The 18,678-nt window shown below is 39.3% G+C and overlaps 1 protein-coding gene and 1 pseudogene across 1 annotated transcript in view; one reads left to right on the top strand and one right to left on the bottom strand.

The window, feature by feature from the left end:
• Window positions 1-18,678, bottom strand: part of Shoc1 (shortage in chiasmata 1) — a 76,497-nt gene that overhangs the window by 4,638 nt on the left and 53,181 nt on the right. The window contains exons 17-25 of the mRNA XM_021235938.2: window positions 18,574-18,646; window positions 17,209-17,278; window positions 15,482-15,660; window positions 15,178-15,295; window positions 13,700-13,811; window positions 11,722-11,843; window positions 7,103-7,196; window positions 360-491; window positions 16-165 (exon numbers count right to left, since the gene is read on the bottom strand). Coding sequence (XP_021091597.2) covers window positions 16-165; window positions 360-491; window positions 7,103-7,196; window positions 11,722-11,843; window positions 13,700-13,811; window positions 15,178-15,295; window positions 15,482-15,660; window positions 17,209-17,278; window positions 18,574-18,646 — 1,050 coding nt within the window. The remainder of the gene's footprint in view (window positions 1-15; window positions 166-359; window positions 492-7,102; window positions 7,197-11,721; window positions 11,844-13,699; window positions 13,812-15,177; window positions 15,296-15,481; window positions 15,661-17,208; window positions 17,279-18,573; window positions 18,647-18,678) is intronic.
• On the top strand, window positions 6,666-6,842 carry LOC121139083 (annotated as a pseudogene).

Raw genomic sequence — 18,678 nt, 5'->3', positions numbered from 1 at the left:
CTCTCTGAGTCTCACCTTCAGTACTTTGGCTGGAACCTGGGGAAGGAGTCCCTGCAGCTCAGCGGGCGATGTTGTCAGTAGCCAGTGCAGGGAAGGAGCTCTGTGTAACATGAGCTGAGCCACCAGTGGGTTAATACATGGGAAATCAAGTAGGTTCATCTCTTCCTAGAAAACAGTGTAGTGTCTCCTCAGGCAGTGGTCTTCTCAGAGGGACCTATTTTAGTCTACAGATTAAAATTTTGTCACTGAATTTATAACAATGTGGGAAGCATGGGAAAACAGGCTCTCAAGAAGGGAATTCAGGCATTCCTATTTGTTTGCCTCACAGATGTCTAATTTATACGTTTAGAAAAAGTAACCTGAGATGGTGAAACTTCAACCCAGGATTTATCCAACCACTCATGAGGATCTCTCTTCGATGTCATTAAATTGTGGTCTGCGATTTGTCGAATTATTAAAGCAGTCTCTTCTACTCCTGGGGCAATTATAAGCTAAAACAAAAAACATGTTAGATTGTTGGAAAGTATTACAAAGTAAGACATACCATTCAGAAATAGTTTGAGATAAAGGAAAAATCTAAGTAGTGAATTTTTTTTTTTTTTTTTTTTTTTTTTTTTGGTTTTTACGAGACAGGGTTTCTCTGTATTGTTTTGGAGGCTATCGGTCCAGCCCGGCCTCGAACTCACAGAGATCCGCCTGCCTCTGCCTCCCAAGTGCTGGGATTAAAGGCGTGTGCCACCACCGCCTGGCTAAGTAGTGAATTTTTAATAATAATCTTGTATATAATTTATTAGTGTGTGTATTTGAAACACAAGATCTTTCATTTGTGAGGATAACCAAGTCATTTTCCTTCCTTCCTCCCTCCCTCCCTCCCTCCCTCCTTTTTACTTCCGAGACCAGTCTCTTTACATAGCCCTGGCTATCCTGAAACCTGCTATGTAGACCAGGCTGACTTCAAACCTACAGAGCTCTCCCTGCCGCTGCCTCCTGAGTGTCAGGGTTGAAGGGGTCTGCCACCATCCCCGGCTCCTTTCTCTCAGCATTGCATCCTATTCTCTAATCACCGGAGTCCATTTTTCTTCACTTTAATTTGGCATTTACCTATAAAGTCTTTTTAAAATTTATTTAGTGTTATATTTTACTTACAGAAGAGCAATTTGAAAATCACTGGTAATATTTAATATTTTGCTTTTTCTAGTAGTTATCAAATGAAAATAAGAATAAAAATACAATAGTTTTCAAAAGAAAACTTAAACATGAAAGGCACTTATAAATTAAATTTCATATTGTGTTAAAATAAGACATAAGTGGGGCTGCAGAGATGGCTCAGTGGTTAAGAACACTAGTTGCTCTTCCAGAGGTCCTGGGTTCAGTTCCTAGCAACCACATGATGGCTCACAACCATCTGTAATGAGATCTGGTGCCCTCTTCTGGCTTGTAGGGGTACACGCAGACAGAACACTGTATACATAATAAACAAATAAATAAATCTTAAAAAAAATAAGACATAAGCCCTGCTTACAGGAGCATATCTGGTACTGTAAATCGACAAGGGTCCATGGCTGGGGAAATCATGGGCTCCAGGGTGAACCTATTATTATTATTCTGCTACCTGGATGTAATATCAAACTGCCCTCTACCATCATTTCTCTCTACCAGCTCTCAGACCTCATCAGAGGTTTCTTTGTGCAGTGGACAGTGGTTAATACAGAAACGCAAAACTGGTCAAACTGTAGAGAATCAGTGTCTTGGGACAACTATGTCACACTCCTACCCAAAGGCTCAGGACTCATAGAAGAAGAGGGTGCAAAAAGACCGTAAGACCAGAAGACGGGAGACAGGGCAGCACAGCATCTCATGGACACACCAGGACTGCCGCACTCATAAATACAGCAGCTGTTGTTGCCTGAGCGAGATAAAGCCGGTCCACATTCTAGCCTGGGCAGAGAGGGGCTCCCAAGTCCCACTCCTAGCTGAGTTGCTACTGATAACCCATGCTTCTCAGGGAGGGAGAAGTGGTTTTCTTTAAGAATCTAGTTCCCACTAGGTCAACCACGCTCCCAATGGATGGCCACACATGAATATATGTGCAACGCAAATTAGATTTGGTGGGCTATTAAAAAAAGAAGGCATGGCCGGGCGGTGGTGGCGCACGCCTTTAATCCCAGCACTCGGGAGGCAGAGGCAGGCGGATCTCTGTGAGTTCGAGACCGGGCTGGACAGATAGCCTCCGAAACAATACAGAGAAACCCTGTCTCGTAAAAACCAAAAAAAAACAAAACAAAACAAAAAAACAAAAACAAAAAAAAAAAGAAGGCATGAAGTTAGGAGGGGTGAGGGGGTGGATCTAAGAAGTTAGGGGTAAGAATAGGAGATGAATAGGATCAAACTATAGTCTATTCATACACAGAATTCTCAAAAGTTAATGAGAAAGTAAATTTTAAAATGTTTTGATTTTGAGTAGTCATTCTAATTGGTAATTGTTTGTTCACTCTTAGCTTATTTGATTCTAAGATATTCTTGCCGAAATTTTTGTGTGTGTGTGTGTGTGTGTGTGTGTGTGTGTGTGTGTGTGTGTGTGTGTGTGTGTAATTTCTGAGCTGGAGGGATTGCTCAGTGGTTTATAATACTTGTTCTTGCAGAGGACAGGTACAGTGCCAACACTCACATAGCAGCTTATAACCAACTGTAAATCAGTTCCTGCATCTGTAATCCTGGGATTAGCCTGGCAAGAGGGCTAGAGTGTTGTGGGACACTTGTACACTGTGTGAGAATGTATTGCTGTGATTGGTGTAATAAGCAGAATGGCCAATAGCAAGGAAGAGGTTAGGCAGAATTCCTGGGGACAGAGAGGACTCTGGAAAGAAGAAGGATGGAGACACCAGTGACATGGAGAGGAAACAGGAGATACAAGATGAAAGAGAGGTACCGCCACGTGATAGAATGAAGATTAATATAAGTGGCTTCATTTAAGTTATAAGAGCCAGTTAGGAACAAGTCTGAGCTATAGGCCAAACTTTGACAGTTAATAAGAAGTCTCCATGTCATTATTCGGGAGCTGGCTGGAGGGACAGAAAAAGACTTGCCACAGCCAGAACCCACACAGGGAAATAAAATAAGAATCTTGTGTTTAATGGGGACTCAAAACACCACAAAGGCTGGAGATACAGCTTAGGTGAAGAGCCCATACTGGGGTACATAACACTTTACGTTTGAGTCTTATACACAATAAAGGGGTACAAACATCACAAAATAAATATGAGCTAGTTTCTTTCAGAATATTAAGTACAAGTCTAGAGAGACAGCTCAGGGATTAAGAGTATTGGTTGCTCTTTTAGAGGATCTGGGTTCAATTCCCAGCACCCACATGGCAGCTCACAACTATCTTTAATTCCAGTTCCAGAAGGTTCGATAGTCTCATATAGACATACATGGAGGCAAAACACCAGTGCACTTAAAAAATATTAAATACAAAATTGTCAGTATATCCTTTTTGGTGCATATATTGTAAAAGAGAATTTTTCAAAGTTTATACAAATATATATACACAGAGTATACAGATGATATGTTAATCACACCTTTATTTCATTGTTAGTTTAGATGAATTCAGAAAGACATGATACTTCCTTTTAAATGGAACTTTAGTTTAAAAGGCAAAGTTTTATTATGATGGTAATGAGTACTGCAGTAATTGATGAGGACAAGAATTCTGGGTTCATGCCTAGACTAAGAGGATTCAAGAGGCCTTATGTCTGCATTTGTGTATGTATATATTTCATATCATCTACAAAGAGAGGTCATAAGAAATTCATAGAAATCTTTTAAATTAGAAGGCTAAGGATATAGCTAAGTGCTATATGCCTGCTTGTCTACCACACACAAGGCTTTGAATTGAACCACCAGTACTGTAAGAAAAAAGAAAGATTAACAAATGGAAAAGAAATATTTAGATAACACTACCAATGCCTTCTTTTAATTAAAGGGAATGTCCTTAGACTTCTTTTATGGCTAAGATGGCTGGAAACAAAAAAAAATGCTAATAATATACTGATGCTCTCTAAGAGACAAAAGCCATGACAACTAAATAAAGGAGCAATGCATTCTAATACATACATAATATATATGGGTTTAAGAGCCCCTAGTTATTTCTGGTTTTGAGTCAGGGTCTCATGTAGTCCGAGCTATCCTTGAACTCCATATGTAGCTAAAATGGATCCTCCTGCCTCAACGTCCCAAGTGCAGTGGTGTGACAGGCGTGCACGGCCGCATCCAGTTTTATGTGGTACTGGAGCCTGAACCCACGGCCTTGTGAATGCTATGCAGGCACTCTACTCGCCAAGCTACATCCCTATCTTCCTCAGGCCTATTTTAATAGTGACATCAAGTCAGAATAATGACATACATATGCATAGTAATGACATACTAACAGTAAGAAAGACAAAACCAGATTACTTTGTAGGATGGACCTGAGAAGTATCTGAAGTAGTTTTTATCTGGGTGGAAGCAGACTTTTGTTTGGGATGAATTGCCTGCATAGCACTCTTCTTTTATCCTCAAAGGCCTTCCTTCCTTAGGGCATTCCTTCTCTGCTGTGGACCGTGTCCCTGTATCTGAACAGAGCAGCACTTTACTGATATATTTTACATATAATTGTTTGTTACATGCTCAGAAAAGGTTGACCAAGCAATGGATCCTCATTTGAATAAACAAGACACATTTACATTTTCCATTCATTTATTTAAAGGTAACTTTTCTATGAATTTTACTTTTGTGTGTAGTAGGTATCATGATGTTGCACGAATTCTAACTGTTCTTAATACTAAAAAACCCAGAGTCAGATATTGGGGGAGGGGTTGAAAGATCAGAGAAGCAAAGCAGACTAGCTCTTTTTTTTTTCAGCCACTAGCTCTTACCTCTACCTCAAACCAAATGAGCGATCCTGTCTTCACCAGTCCTCAGACTAAATGCTCAGACTGACTGCCTAGACTGCACTGAGCTCCTGTCTCCTCCCTCTTTATATTCCTCTCTCCGCCCAGCTATATGCCTTCCTGTCTCTACCTCCTTAGTGCTGGGATTAAAGGCCTGTGACTCCCAAGTATTGGGATTAAATGTGTGAGCCACCACCACCTGGATCTGTTTCTCTTTTAGACTGGATCACTGGTGTAGACCAGGATGGCCTTGAACTCACAGAGATCTGTCTGCCTCTGACTCCCAAGTGCTGGGATTAAAAGTGTGTGACACCACTGCCTGGTCTCTATGGCTAACTAGTGTGTCTAGCTTTGCACTCTCATCTTCAGGCAAGCTTTATTTGTTAGATAATAAACAAAATTTTACCATATTATGAGATTTGAATTTCCAAAAAGATCACTTCTTAATATTCTTAACAGGTTGTGATTTAACATAACTATTTAGCAGGTATTTGTTAAATACATTTGCTCTGTATGAAGCACTGTACTAGATGCCACAGGTTTACAAAGGACTTAGTTCTTACCTAAGCAGAGAGTATAGGAATAAATACCTGTGCCTGGAGTAAGTAGCACACACCTTTAATCTCAGCACTTGAGATGTAGGTGGATCTCTGTGAGTTCAAGGCCAGCCAGGGCTATGCTACACAGTGACACTCTCTCAAAAACAAAAAACAAAGTAAAACAAAATCACCACCAACAAACACCTCACACCATAATGGAAGTACAATGTGTAATGGGGAAGGCCATATTTACAATGAGAGGGTATGCCTGGGCAGGGCTCCTTAAAGAAGCAGTGTTTGAAATATGGCTCCAAGACATAGACAGCAGCACCCTGGGGGAAGGAAGGCTGGATGACATCTCTCCCTTGGCTGAGTATGACCATGTGGGGATTTATGGAGAGATGATTACCTAGGGACTGAATTCTGCATCCACCTGAATTCCACTGTATTCTGAATGAAGCAGGAACACATGGGAGATCTCCAAGCAAGAAAACATAACAGTGAGTATTAGCCAATAGCCTTCTCCTTGGCTGGGGGCCCAGAATACGGAAGTGAACAGACAAGCTTGCTCACCTCCAGAAGTGCACTGTGTAGGGAGTGGATTTTCACAGCTGTGTCTTACAATGGAATTGGTGTCAGCATAGGATGGAGTAGGTGGCTAGTTAGGAAAGCATTTGAAAAATCTGCATGATAAGTGATGATGGCAGGGGAGGGAGACTTATCCCAGAGATAATGCAGCTGTACAAAGATGAGCATGCCACCTAACAGAGATGTCATAAATCAAGCTTGGGGGAGGATGGGGAGTTTCATTTGGACACGCAGAGTCTGAGGTATCTGCAGGATATTCCTGTGGAGATCTCCAACCAGTTGCTAGAATATAGGTACAGGCCTTACCTATCACAAGGATTTTAAGAACAGTACTCAGAAACTACAGCAAGGCTGTGGTAATGTCTGAGTTCTTAGATGAAAGAACATGAAATGATAACAGAAAAATAATGAACCCTGAACTCAGACAAATGCCTTACAGCCAAGCAAGGAGACTGGAGATCACCAGTACACATTACCCAACCAAAACGTCCTGAGATTTCCATTCTGCAGCAGATAAAAAACTCAGTACATCTTTCATGAAGGGCTCCTTTTGATCAAGGAACATTTATTTCTTCATCTCCTTATGTGGTTTTTAAAAGTTCTAACTATGATCGCTTCTCGGCCTTTTGGCTAAGATCAAGTGTAAAAGTTCTAACTATGGCTTCATTTTAAATTAGCTAAAAACATTCATTGTTGTTTTGGTTTTTGAGACAGTCTCACAATATAGTTCCCTAGCTGTCTTTGAACTCATGAACTTTCCATTTCAGCCTTTTGAGTGCCAAGATAACAGGCACATGCATCACACCACCCTTTAAGTTCTTGTCACATATTTATTTGTTTTGTGTGTATTTATGTGTGTGTGTTCATGTAACACATACAAGGTTTTAAAACAGAAGTGTGGAGTTGTATGCATTTAATAACTTGACCCTGCTCTTTATTGGATCTTAAGGAATTGTGTCTGCTTAATGTTTCTTCACACTGGGCACTTGAGTTCAAGTCTGATTTTAGTTTATGAACAATACTTATGGATATATAGGAAAATAATACCTTTACATCCAGTTCTTCAGATTTAAGGCCAGAGGAAGCCAGAGCTGCATAAATCTGTGAGAGGTGATGGAGGGTCTTCTCTGTGAGATGGTACCTAGGAGTGATGTTATCACACACTTACTCATTAGACATTTAGTTGCATGCATGTCCCACCTCCCCTTTCACTGACTTTTTACCCTCTCTGGAAAGGACATTTCCACCTCCTTCTCCACACTATTAAATCTAGGGATGCTGGGGGATGTGTTTAGGAGATGATGGGTGAGGAGAAAATCTGACTCACTCCATTCTTACCTCCAGGGTTGACTGTATGAACTAAAGTTAGACACACAGAATACTCATCTCTGGATCAAGGTAATAGGATACCTATTACCAGGACACCTACCTTCTCTCATGAGCTGCTACATTAGAATAAGCACTCTTCCCTTTATATAGTTAATGACTGGGTCAGATGTGAATGATGACCTGTGAGTGGCTACTTCTACGGTTACCTACCCACTCTCTATATTCTAAGCAGCCACGAGGAGACTACTAGTCTATTACTAAGAACTCCAAGCAAGTATTCTTCTCTACTAGGCATTTCTTGGCTCTTTTTGTCCTGTGTGTCAGCTTCTTTCTCCGTGTCGTCGTGTTGTCTAACACTACTCCTGGGGAGGTGTGAATAGGTGTTTATCTGTTCCAAATCAGGAATCAATGACAGACCAAAGTAAGGTAACCACTGAAGTCCAACTTGGTGAACTATGTGTTTTAGTGTGGTTACTTATAGAAGCAGAACTGACTCAAGGACAGCTGCACCACCAGAGCCCACCCCAGCATAGGTGACAGCTCACAAATGCTGGAACCTGGAGCACACTGCATAGTTTGTAGACAGCTCATATGGTCGGGGCACTTTCCCCCGAGACAGTTCAGTTGATCTGAGCCTTTCCAGGCAGCTCCCTGGTCTCTGCTTTTTCCAGACAGTGTGGCTGATTTATCTCCTCCAGGCAGTGTGGATGGTCTGAGCCTCTTCATGCTGATTTGCCTAGAAAGGAGTTTCTGCAGACTGCCAAGTTGTGCAGTGAGGTACAAGTTTGTAGCTTTGGTGAGCTGTCACCAATACTGGGGTGGGTTTTTGGCCATGTTCTTTCTAACTGAGTCATTTCTGCTCCTGGTTAATCCTTCATCCACACTCCTGTAAGTAACCCTAGTAAATTCATTGGTTCACCAAGTTGGACTGTAGTGGTACCCTTGCTTTGTCACTGATTCCCTATTCAGGGTGAGTAGATATCTCTTTGCATCTCCCCATGAACGGTGTCACACAACACCAGACACATTTTCTCCACAGAGTAAAAGGTTGGCAGAGTAACTTACTGTGCCCAAGCTGTTTGTACCAACTACATGAATACTGCTGAACTTTCTTACCTTCTGAGCCCCGGAAGCACTGACTTGGGCTAAGCCCTTAACCCTGGTCATTGTGTCTCTAATAAGCTTCCTGGATGGATAAAGGTTTGTAGAATTGTCACAACGTTTGTATGTGAACTAGGAAAAGACTCTTGGAAGTTTCTTCAGGGCTTCGTCCAATGAGTTTCCTCTCTTGTATATTCTGCATTATAGATTGTTAACCTTGGATTGCAGTAAGTCACAGCCATGAGTGCAACTATACGATGACTCTGGCAAACACCAAACCAAGCGGTATTCTCAAAGGTTGCTGGTGCTTTTTCTTGAAATTGCCTGAATAACTAACATAATGCAAACCATTCTTTTTACATTTTCTATTTCTTTCGTTGGCCAGCTAATTGATATATTACTTAGAGGTTACAATTAGCAGCTGGACGGTGGTAGTGCATGACTTTAATCCCAGCACTGGGGAGGCAGATACAGGAAGATTTCTGTGAATTCAAGGTCAGTCTGGTCTACAAGAGTTCCAGGGTTACACAGAGAAACCCTGTCTCGAAAAACAAAACAAAAGTTACAATAATCTAATAAAACAGAGCTATGAAACTCAGAATTCTGAAAATAATTATATTTATATTACAAATAAATGACCACACTGTATATATTCTGATAAAATAAAGATATCTCAGAATATTATATGATAGGCAAAACAAGTTGGGATCTTTTGCTGTTCTCTGTATTTTAATTGAACTACAAAACTATAAACAGCAATCTGAAAACAGCCTTAGAAAACTTCCAAATAAGTAATTTATTTAAAAAATTACCAGGCTTTGGATAAAGCTTAAAATGATTTATAAGTAGGCACCAAGCTAGAAGTGTTTTATAGGTCTCATTAATCTTCAAAGTGAAGGCAGTAAAGCAGGAACCAGTTTTTATTTTGTAGCCAGGTAGAAAGGGCTAACTATGTTAAAGGGCTTGCTGGGGGTATTTGTTAATCAAAAAGGAGTTAAGAGCCAAGGTGTTTAGACTCTTAGACTGCAGTTTGTATCTGTCCTCACAAGATAATAATTATACAGGAAGAGTTCAGTGAACTACTAAACAAGAATGGTGTCAAAAAAGTGAAAAAAATCCATGGGCAATGTCAAATATATTGATACCTTCTTTAACAACCAATTTAAAGAATACATAAAACCTGCTGTGAGTTAGGTGGTATTATAGGATATAAAAGTGAGTCAAACTGGCTAGAAATTTGGTAAGAAAGACTGACTCAGTCAATGAACAATTACTGGGCATCTATCACACGAAAGCAGTGTGTACTCCAGAGAATCAAAATACAGAAGAAACAGAGAGCTAAGCAGTCCACAGGATGGAGAGGTGTGAATAGGGAGTAGGAAGAGGGAGTAGAAAACACAGTACCTGGGACTGAAAAAAAATGCATGCAGTTTCACTAGAGGAAACGGTTGAGACGTCGAAAAGAAATGGGTGACAGTAGGAAGCACCTGGCTAAACTGGAAGGCAGTGAAGAAACAGCCTGAAAATACAGGCGGGTCATGTCCCTGACACCTTACACGTGCGGTCACATGTACGTGTGTGCGTGTGTGTGCGTGTGTGCGTGTATGTGCATGCATGTGTGTGCGAGCGTGCGTGTGTAATGTGTGTGTGTGTGTAATGTCTGTTTGTATACACATGCACACAGACCCAGAAGTTGATGACCTTTCCTTTTCCTCCTCTTCCTCTGTCTTCATTTTTTGGAGACAGGGTCTTGGGTCTTACTATGTAGCTCTGGTTGGTCTGGAACTTGCTATGTAGTCAGGGCGGCCTCAAACTCACAGGGATCTGCCTGCTTCTGGCTGGGATTAAAGGTGTTCACTACTGTGCCCTGCTTAGAGTCAGCAGCAAACACCTCAAGTGTCATTTCTCAGGTGCTGTCACATTGCTTTTTTAGACAGGGTCTATAACTGGCCTGGAACTGGCCAAGCAGGCTAGGCTGGCTGGTCAGTGAGCAACGGGGACCCACTTGATTTTTCCTCTCTACCGCTGGGATTAAAATGCACACCACCATGCCTGACTGTTTTATTGTCGATATTGTTTTCTTCAACATGGGTTCTGGGATTTGAACTCAGGGTCTTGGATTCAAACTCAGTTCCTGATGCCAAACACTTTACTGGCTGAGTTATTTCCCCAGCCTGTCAGTAAAGGCTTTTCTTAAGAATGGAATAATAGGAGCTGGTTTTAGGGGCATCAGCTGGGTAATGACACACCACTTAAAGGAACACGGAGAGACATCTGGAGACAGAAAAGCAACAGGTAGTGTAACAATCCATATGAAACAGTGAGAATCAGAGCTAACGTATTGGCAATATAAATGCAGGATAGATGGATAGAGGTAATGCCAAAAGTTCCTAAAGGGCAGAGACTATACACTCAGTTCACATGTGAACATGCTAACTTTGAAAGACTGTGGAATATGAAGGCGGAAGTATTTAGTAAAGACTTGGAGATTTGTGCCAGGAATTCCCAAGAAAGACTGCAGCTGTGGAAAGAAACATAATAATTATATGCCAACAGATACTGATTGTAGTAGATAAGATGGATAATGAATAGGACAGGAGAGAAAGAGAACTCAAAACAAATATATTCAGTCAGGGGAAAGTACTTGGACAGGTGGACAATCAAGGGCATTGGAGTGTCGCGGAACTGGGGAGTTTGGAGCAACAGACCACTGTAACAGTCTTAGACACTTCATAGCAGTGAAAGATAAAAGCACTGTTGATGGTCCTGAGTGAGAGAAGCCAGCTGGCAGAGGACAAAGAAGAAATGTTTACTATGTTTATCAGTAAAGGAAAGGAAAAATACAGTGATGACTCAAGCCGTTGTCTGGCCATGGCATTTTCTAATGTTTTGGTTACACCCATCAATGACGGAAGTATGTAACAAAACAGTTACGCATTCAGTGTATTAACACGAATTTAGAAATGGTTTAAAAATGATTTATCTTTTAGCAAACAAGCCCAGGATTGCAAAGAAATTAAGCAGATAAAATAATAACTCTTAATGAGAGGGGGTAGGAGGAGATGATCTGAACAGAATGTCCAGGACATGTGTCTTCTCCAGAGTTCTTTGTTTTTCAGTACCATGACTCCATCCCCAGAAATCCCTCACTTAAAGCACACTAGAGGAACATTTGTGTGCAAAGAGGACTGAAGAAGACGATGACCATGACTTTGGAGGAAGAAATGTTTACCTACTCTGAATTTAATGTTTCCTTGGGATATAGTATTATCCAACAACAGCTATACTGGAATGACAATGCCATTAATCTCATAATGATATTGTCTGATGCCTTCTCATAATATAATTCTTCTAGGTCCTATAAAAATAAAGAAAATAGAAAGATACTGTTTAAAAATTTCAATAGTCTGGTATATAAATGGTAACTTAAGAGGCATGGGTATGGCTTAATGTAAAAAGGAAAATCATACAGAAACTGGGGGAAATCTGCAGTAGACATAAAATAAGAAACTAATGACAGCATCGATCAGGAAGCCTTATGAGTCTTCCACAGCCTAAGATATGAATAAAATGGACAAATAAGTACTCCTGTGCTGGTAAAGTGCTTTGTGGCCTGGGCTCTGGCTACTCCAAGGCAACAGAAAGTACATTTAGAGACTGTGGGATAGCCTGTTGATAGTGCACTGTAAGAGCACTTGCTTTCGAGCATTGTGACCCGATTCAAGCCCTGGAGCCTGCACCGCAGGTTAAAAGGGCAGGCTTGGTAGACTTCCTGGGTCCCTCAATGGCCTAGATCCTCTTTTCCTTCAATTATTAAAGTTTAACAGGACATTTGATAAAGGGCATTCAAGACATGACCTTCTTCTAACAGAAGTTCTATAACTGTGGATTAAAAGTTTTTCCAAGTCAACAAATAATTAAGAACTTTAAGCATTAAGGAAATGCCCTCTCCTTAAGGATCCAGTACTTGAACTTTTCCATTATCTCATTCTTATATTGTAATTTTTGCTCATCAAACCAGACCTCACCACATTTACCAATAATTTATACTCTGCATCATCAAACCTGATCTCCAATCTCCATTTCTTTGCAACTGGTACATCAGTCAAGCAAGCATACAAGAAGACTCTTCCAAGAGTTTGTGCATCTTAACTTCCAAATTACGTATTTGAACAAATTTATGGGTCTTACTGTGGTAAGTCCTTGTGTCAGCAGCTGTGGTTTGAGCGACCTGCTGGGTGGCAGTGCTGCGGGTGAGGAGATTAGGTCCAAATTCTATGTAATTTTGGAGATTCTCTAAAAAACAAATTTGAAGTAATCCCTATTTGCTTTAGGGGGAATTACATATTTCTAACATCGATTAGTATTATGCTTTCTTGGGGCTGGAAAGATGCCTCAGCAGTTAAGAGCACTCACTCCTCTCACAGAGAGCCTGGATCTGCTGTTTCCAGCATGGAGATTGGGCAGTTTGCTGTCACCTGTAATTCCAGTTCCAGGGATCCCTGGGCTTCTGTATGCATGTGGTGCACGTAAACTCACACAGCCACACACATACACACATAAAATGAAAAAGAAGTAATGAACGGACTGCCTAGCCACATAAAATTGTACCACACTTTTTTATACGAGAGAGGGGCTGATTTTTGGTTTTCTTTATCTTGCTTTGTTTGTACACCTGGTGATCACACTGGGAGCTTTGTGCATGCTATCCAAGCACTCTGTTATCCCTAACCCTGGGTATTTTTTTAAACTTCCTACACTAATTTTTCTATAATTTAAAAATAGGCCAATATACAATGCTAAGGGTTGTTTATTTTATCATTTTGTTTGTTTTGAGTTAGGTTCTTGCTATATAACTCAGGTTGGTCTTAAACATGCAATCCTGTCTTAGTCTCCTAAATGACAGGGTTGCAGATATACACTACTTTGCTTGACTCGTCTTTGTCTTCCTTAAGTATGTGAAAATGATTGGTAGTCATTTTCCATGGTGGTAATTAGCACTGTGCCCATTTGCAAATCACAGATTGTAGTTAAGCTCCATATAAAAAAATCACATGGTTGTATCATTTTTATATGCTTGACTTTCTATTTTTAATATATTTTATTAATAAGTGATAATTTCATACCTTTGAATATATTTGTTTTTTACTCCTCATGCTGATCCCCCAGATTCACTTCCCACCTGCGTTTCTATTTCTTATTACACAGTTTTACCTGCACAACCACAGCAGTCTGCTCGTCAACTGTCACCACTACATAACGCTCTGTGCTTCCAAAGAGTTTCAGTGACTCACAGCAGCATCTCTCCACCAGTGTGATATTATAGCTGCAAAAGACAATGTTCTCCAGTGAAGATAAAGCTGTGGCTAAGAACGCCCTTCAGAGGACTGTGCTATCCTTCTGTGTTTTGTGTTTTTTTTTTTCCATAAATCAACTTACTCTTTAAATTTTGGGAAGGAAATTGTGATTCATTCAGTATACGGAAGAAACCAGAGACTTCTCTAATCTGTACCTGCTCAGTTTGGAAGGCCTCTAGTGCACTTTCTATCAGTTTCTCCTTGAACTGTGTTAATCTCTTTTTGAATTTTTATTTGTTTAAAGATTTAGTTTTAATTTTTATGTATGCATGTGTGTGTGAGTGCGTGTGCATTCCACTGCCCATGGAGGCCAGAACAGGGCATCAGATTCCCTGGGTCACCTCTGGAGTTACAGGTGTTTATGAGCTGCCCAACATGAGTCCTGGGAACCTAACTCCTCAACGCTGGTCCTTGGGAGGTACTGTTAATAGCTGAGCCCTCTCTCCAGCCCATGCTAATTTCTTTTTGTCTTTTTCTTATCACAACAACAATCCTCTTAAAAAGTATATGCTGTCTTAGTAACTGTGCTGAATATTAATATACATATACAACATTACAAATGTTTTCATTGATTTATGCTAGTTCTTTAGCAGTAACTCATAAAACCAAATAACATGTCAAAAAACTGTAAGATTTCCCATTTATCAGATTTTTCTCCTCTCTTTTTTAAACTGACTTACTTTTGGAGGTCAAGCTGCTACTGGAGTTTAAATCCAGGGACCCACAAATACTCAGTAGCCTCATACACACATAATAAGTATACTCGATAACTGAGTTACAACCCAAGTCTCTGTCTATACTTTAACTACTTTTTATGAGCTAACAGTTTTTTATGAGTACCCTAGCCTTTCAATATGAAAACAAAAGAATATAATGTTGATTTGGATTTTATCTGAAGTAATAACTCAGTTTTCCTTCATTGATGTTCACTTCAATATTCCTGTGTACTATGATACAGTATTTTTTAAATTAAAACACTCAATGTTAATATGACCTTAAAACTAATGACCTGAAAACATGTAATTCTCAGAAAAAGAACACATAAGATATTTTTAGTGCTGGTAATAAGAGAATTTTAAATAAAATGCAAATTAAAGAAAAATTAAATTTCATTTTGTCCATAACATTAGTAAGTATTATAAAAGATATTATTCAATAGTTGTAGCTTAGGGACTAGAAATGTAAATTGATACACTCTTTGGAAAGAAGTTCTTGTAATATTCTAGTCTTGGATCAGGAAGATAAGGTATAGCGTGTACAGTGTAATTGCTAATCAGAATACACACATACACATACTGACGTTGCCGAAACCAACAACTGAAAAGTATGACTTACTCAGATTCCAGCAGCCGGAGTATTTCTGGGGTATTAAGCAATCCTTCAGATGCAAAAAATATGTATGGGATCTGAATTTCCAAGAGAAACCCACCAAATCTATCCAGCAAGGTGTTTCCTAAATAAGAGAATTATAAATGTTTACATTTTTCTTCTACCACATCTTTCTCTTGTTATTAAACAGTAGTAATAAAGTTGTATGCTAAAGAAACCATATAATTAGAAATCTGAACAAAGAAAAGTACTTTTTTAAACAGAACAATTCTCCTCTACTGGAGAGCAGGACACTGGCTTTTCTCCTTACTTTTCAGCGCTGTGTCTGGCAGAATGACTTTAAAGACCAGGAAAGGAACGTTCAGCTGCCCGCAGTGCTTGGCCCAGCAAGAGTGTTCCACGTGATTGTACTCCACCACGAGTGAGAAGCTGCTCCAGGGAAAATCTGCTCCAATACTGTGATTATGCACAACCACACAGGCACTCGTACTGAAGACAAAAGCAGACCAAGACATGGAAGTACCTTGTCACTCTTTAGCTGGACCAGGCTGGTCTCAAATGCCTCTGCCTCCTGAGTGCTGGGATTAAAGGTGTGCTTTATTTTATCTATCTCTCAGATACCATACTTTGAAAAAATACCAGAACATACAAAATTTCATTTGCTCATAATGTAACTCTGATTTTATTACCTGAGTATCATCAATAATAGATAACAACATGAAAAACAGCCTCACTCACCAATGCAAAGTCTTAATTTTGAGAATCTACATAGTAGGGTATTTTCTGACAACTGTCAGATGGAGTTGTTTCTTCCCAATGGGCTTCATAAGTGTTGAACGAAAACAAGAAATGATAGACACGTTTGAAGAAAAAAACAAAAGAGCCGGGCATTGGTGGCGCACGCCTTTAATCCCAGGACTCTGGAGGCAGAGGCAGGTGGATCTCTGTGAGTTCGAGACCAGCTTGGTCTACAGAGCGAGTTCCGGGACATCCTCCAAATCAATACAGAGAAACCCTGTCTCTAAAGAAAAGAAAAAAGAAGAGAAATGATGGCTACAGTAGTGTAAGTGTCCCCTTCTCATCGTCTTCATGTAATTGAGCACCCACTGTAATTAAAACCTCTCCACTATGCCTTTCTATCTGGATAAATCCAGAAGTTTAAAGTGCTTATACCTAGTTTTTATGGGCTTCTATTTTATTTATATTTCTTTTCATTATTTGGATCCCAATATTAGAAATAATTTCTATGTGAAATAAGACAAAATAAAGGTGGCACACACCTTCAACCCCAGCACTCAGGAGGCAGAGGCAGGAAGAGCTCTGTGAGCTCGAGGCCAGTCTGGTCTACAAAGTGAGTTCCAGGACAGCCAGCCAGGGATGTTAAACAGAGAAAGCCTGTCTCAAAAAAAACCAATCAACCAAACAAATAAAAATCAACCCAATGCTAGGTCTATTACTTATTAGCAGGTCCTCCCCAGAAAGAAAGGAAGGAGATATGACAAGCCAAGATACTGAAGAAAACAAGGTTATGTTTTAAAAGGTATTTCTTTCCTTTTTTTATTTTTTTGAGACAGGGTTTCTCTGTGTAGCCCTGGTTGTCCTAGAGCTCACTCTGCAGACCATGCTAGCCTTGAATTCAGACATCTGCCTACTTCTGCCTCCCCAATGCTGGGGTTAAAGACGTATGCCACCACCGCCCAGTAGTATTTCTATTTCTATTGTAACAATAATGATGATGATAATTTGGGGATATTAAAATATGACTAAACTAAATTCATGGATGCTAATTTTATTAGATAGACATGACTGTGTTGAGAGTTAAAGTGTTCTAAGGAGAATAAAGCCATGGACTTCAGATTTTCTTAAAACAGAACTCTGAGAGGATCACCTTCCCAAGGGATAGGGATCAAACCCAAGGCCCACTAATGGCCCGTGAGCACCCCTCCCCCGCACTGAGTTACAGCACAGCCGGAACTTCACAGGGAGCTCTCCCTTTCCTCTGGAACTATGTCATAGATTAAAAGAAAACAATCTTACCCTTTTAAAACACCAGTAGTTTCCAGAAAATCTTTTCTCTCATTTGAACGTAAAACAGTTAATGTTAAACCTGTTGGGGAAAACGGGAGTTTTCTTTCAACAAGACCTAATTTTTTTTTTATAATTTTTTGTCAATGTCACAAATTTCACTCCCATAAAAATGAACTGAAGTTCTATAAGAAAGGGAATTACTTGAAAAAAGATTTTTCCAGATTACATTTCTAAGTCTAGTTTACTAGAAAGCTTATAATATAAGCAATTTTTCTGGTGTGTATACACAAAGATCATGTTTTATACCAACAAAAACATCAAACATTTCATTTTAAAACAGCCATATTAAATACTCATTAGTTATGCATTTAATCTTATTTTGCCACAAATCATAGTAAATTCTTATTTTTTCTCTAGCCAAAAAGTAAGTGCATAAAAATATGCAGAGGAGTGTATTTCAATGTGATATGACAAGCATGTGTCTGCTTTTGTTTACTGTCTGTATTAGAAATGGAACTTGTTGAGCACTATCCATTCACAACTTTAAATTTCTTACTAGTGTTTAAACAAAATATAAATTTCAAATACTGTATCCTTATATTCATCTAGCTTATCTTTGGTTGACATAACTAACTAAAGAACAGTTAAACCGAGTCTAAAATTAATTCTATAATCTATTAGTGTACTTCCATAAACTGTAAACTTCACAAAGTTATTATGTAATAATATCGTAGTAATGGTTAACCATTATGTGTACTATTACTTGGTAACACAGTTTGGTAGCAATAAGGATGAGTGTTATTTCTTTATATAGGCCATAAGGTGACTCACATCATCTAAAGTCTAAATGATCCTAAAAACAAATTAATGACATGGTGAGTGCCTTACTGCATGTAAGCAATAGGCTCCAAAGTTCAAAGAAGAGAGGGCTGGCAGAGGGAGTATCAGTGAGCAGAGCTGAAGTATACCCAGAAACAAGAAAACCGGCTAGATACTATCTCCTCAGTTACTACTTACAAGATGTAGTATGCTATATAATCTTTATGAATTTTTTTCTTTGTTTATAAAACTGAGTTGTAATCAGATAGCATCAATGTAGCAACTAGGAAGTAATCTATAAAACATCAATTCTTAATAAAATACATGTAAGTACATTATAGATATATTGCAAACTTAGAGTCTACATTGGTTTAAAATTTGTTAGTTAAATACCGATGAGAGCAACTGGAGAATCAAACCATTGGTGAAACCCCACTTGAATCCTAGATTTTGAGAAGACAAATGTATGGTATTTTACAATAACAGCTAGATGACTTCATTTATATAACTTAAAGAAAACATTTATTAAATGAAACATAAGTTAAATGCTCTTACCTTCCATTTTCTTAAGGGTTTTAATAAGTAAATGCTTTTCTCCATCTGAGTCCATTCTTATTATAATCAGTACCTGGACAAAAATAAGAATTTGGCACGCATTGC

The sequence above is a fragment of the Mesocricetus auratus genome, unplaced genomic scaffold, assembly GCF_017639785.1.
Source record: "Mesocricetus auratus isolate SY011 unplaced genomic scaffold, BCM_Maur_2.0 Super-Scaffold_6730, whole genome shotgun sequence".
In the NCBI taxonomy this organism is placed as follows: Eukaryota; Metazoa; Chordata; class Mammalia; order Rodentia; family Cricetidae; genus Mesocricetus; species Mesocricetus auratus.
This window is presented reverse-complemented; position numbering and strand designations above follow the sequence as displayed.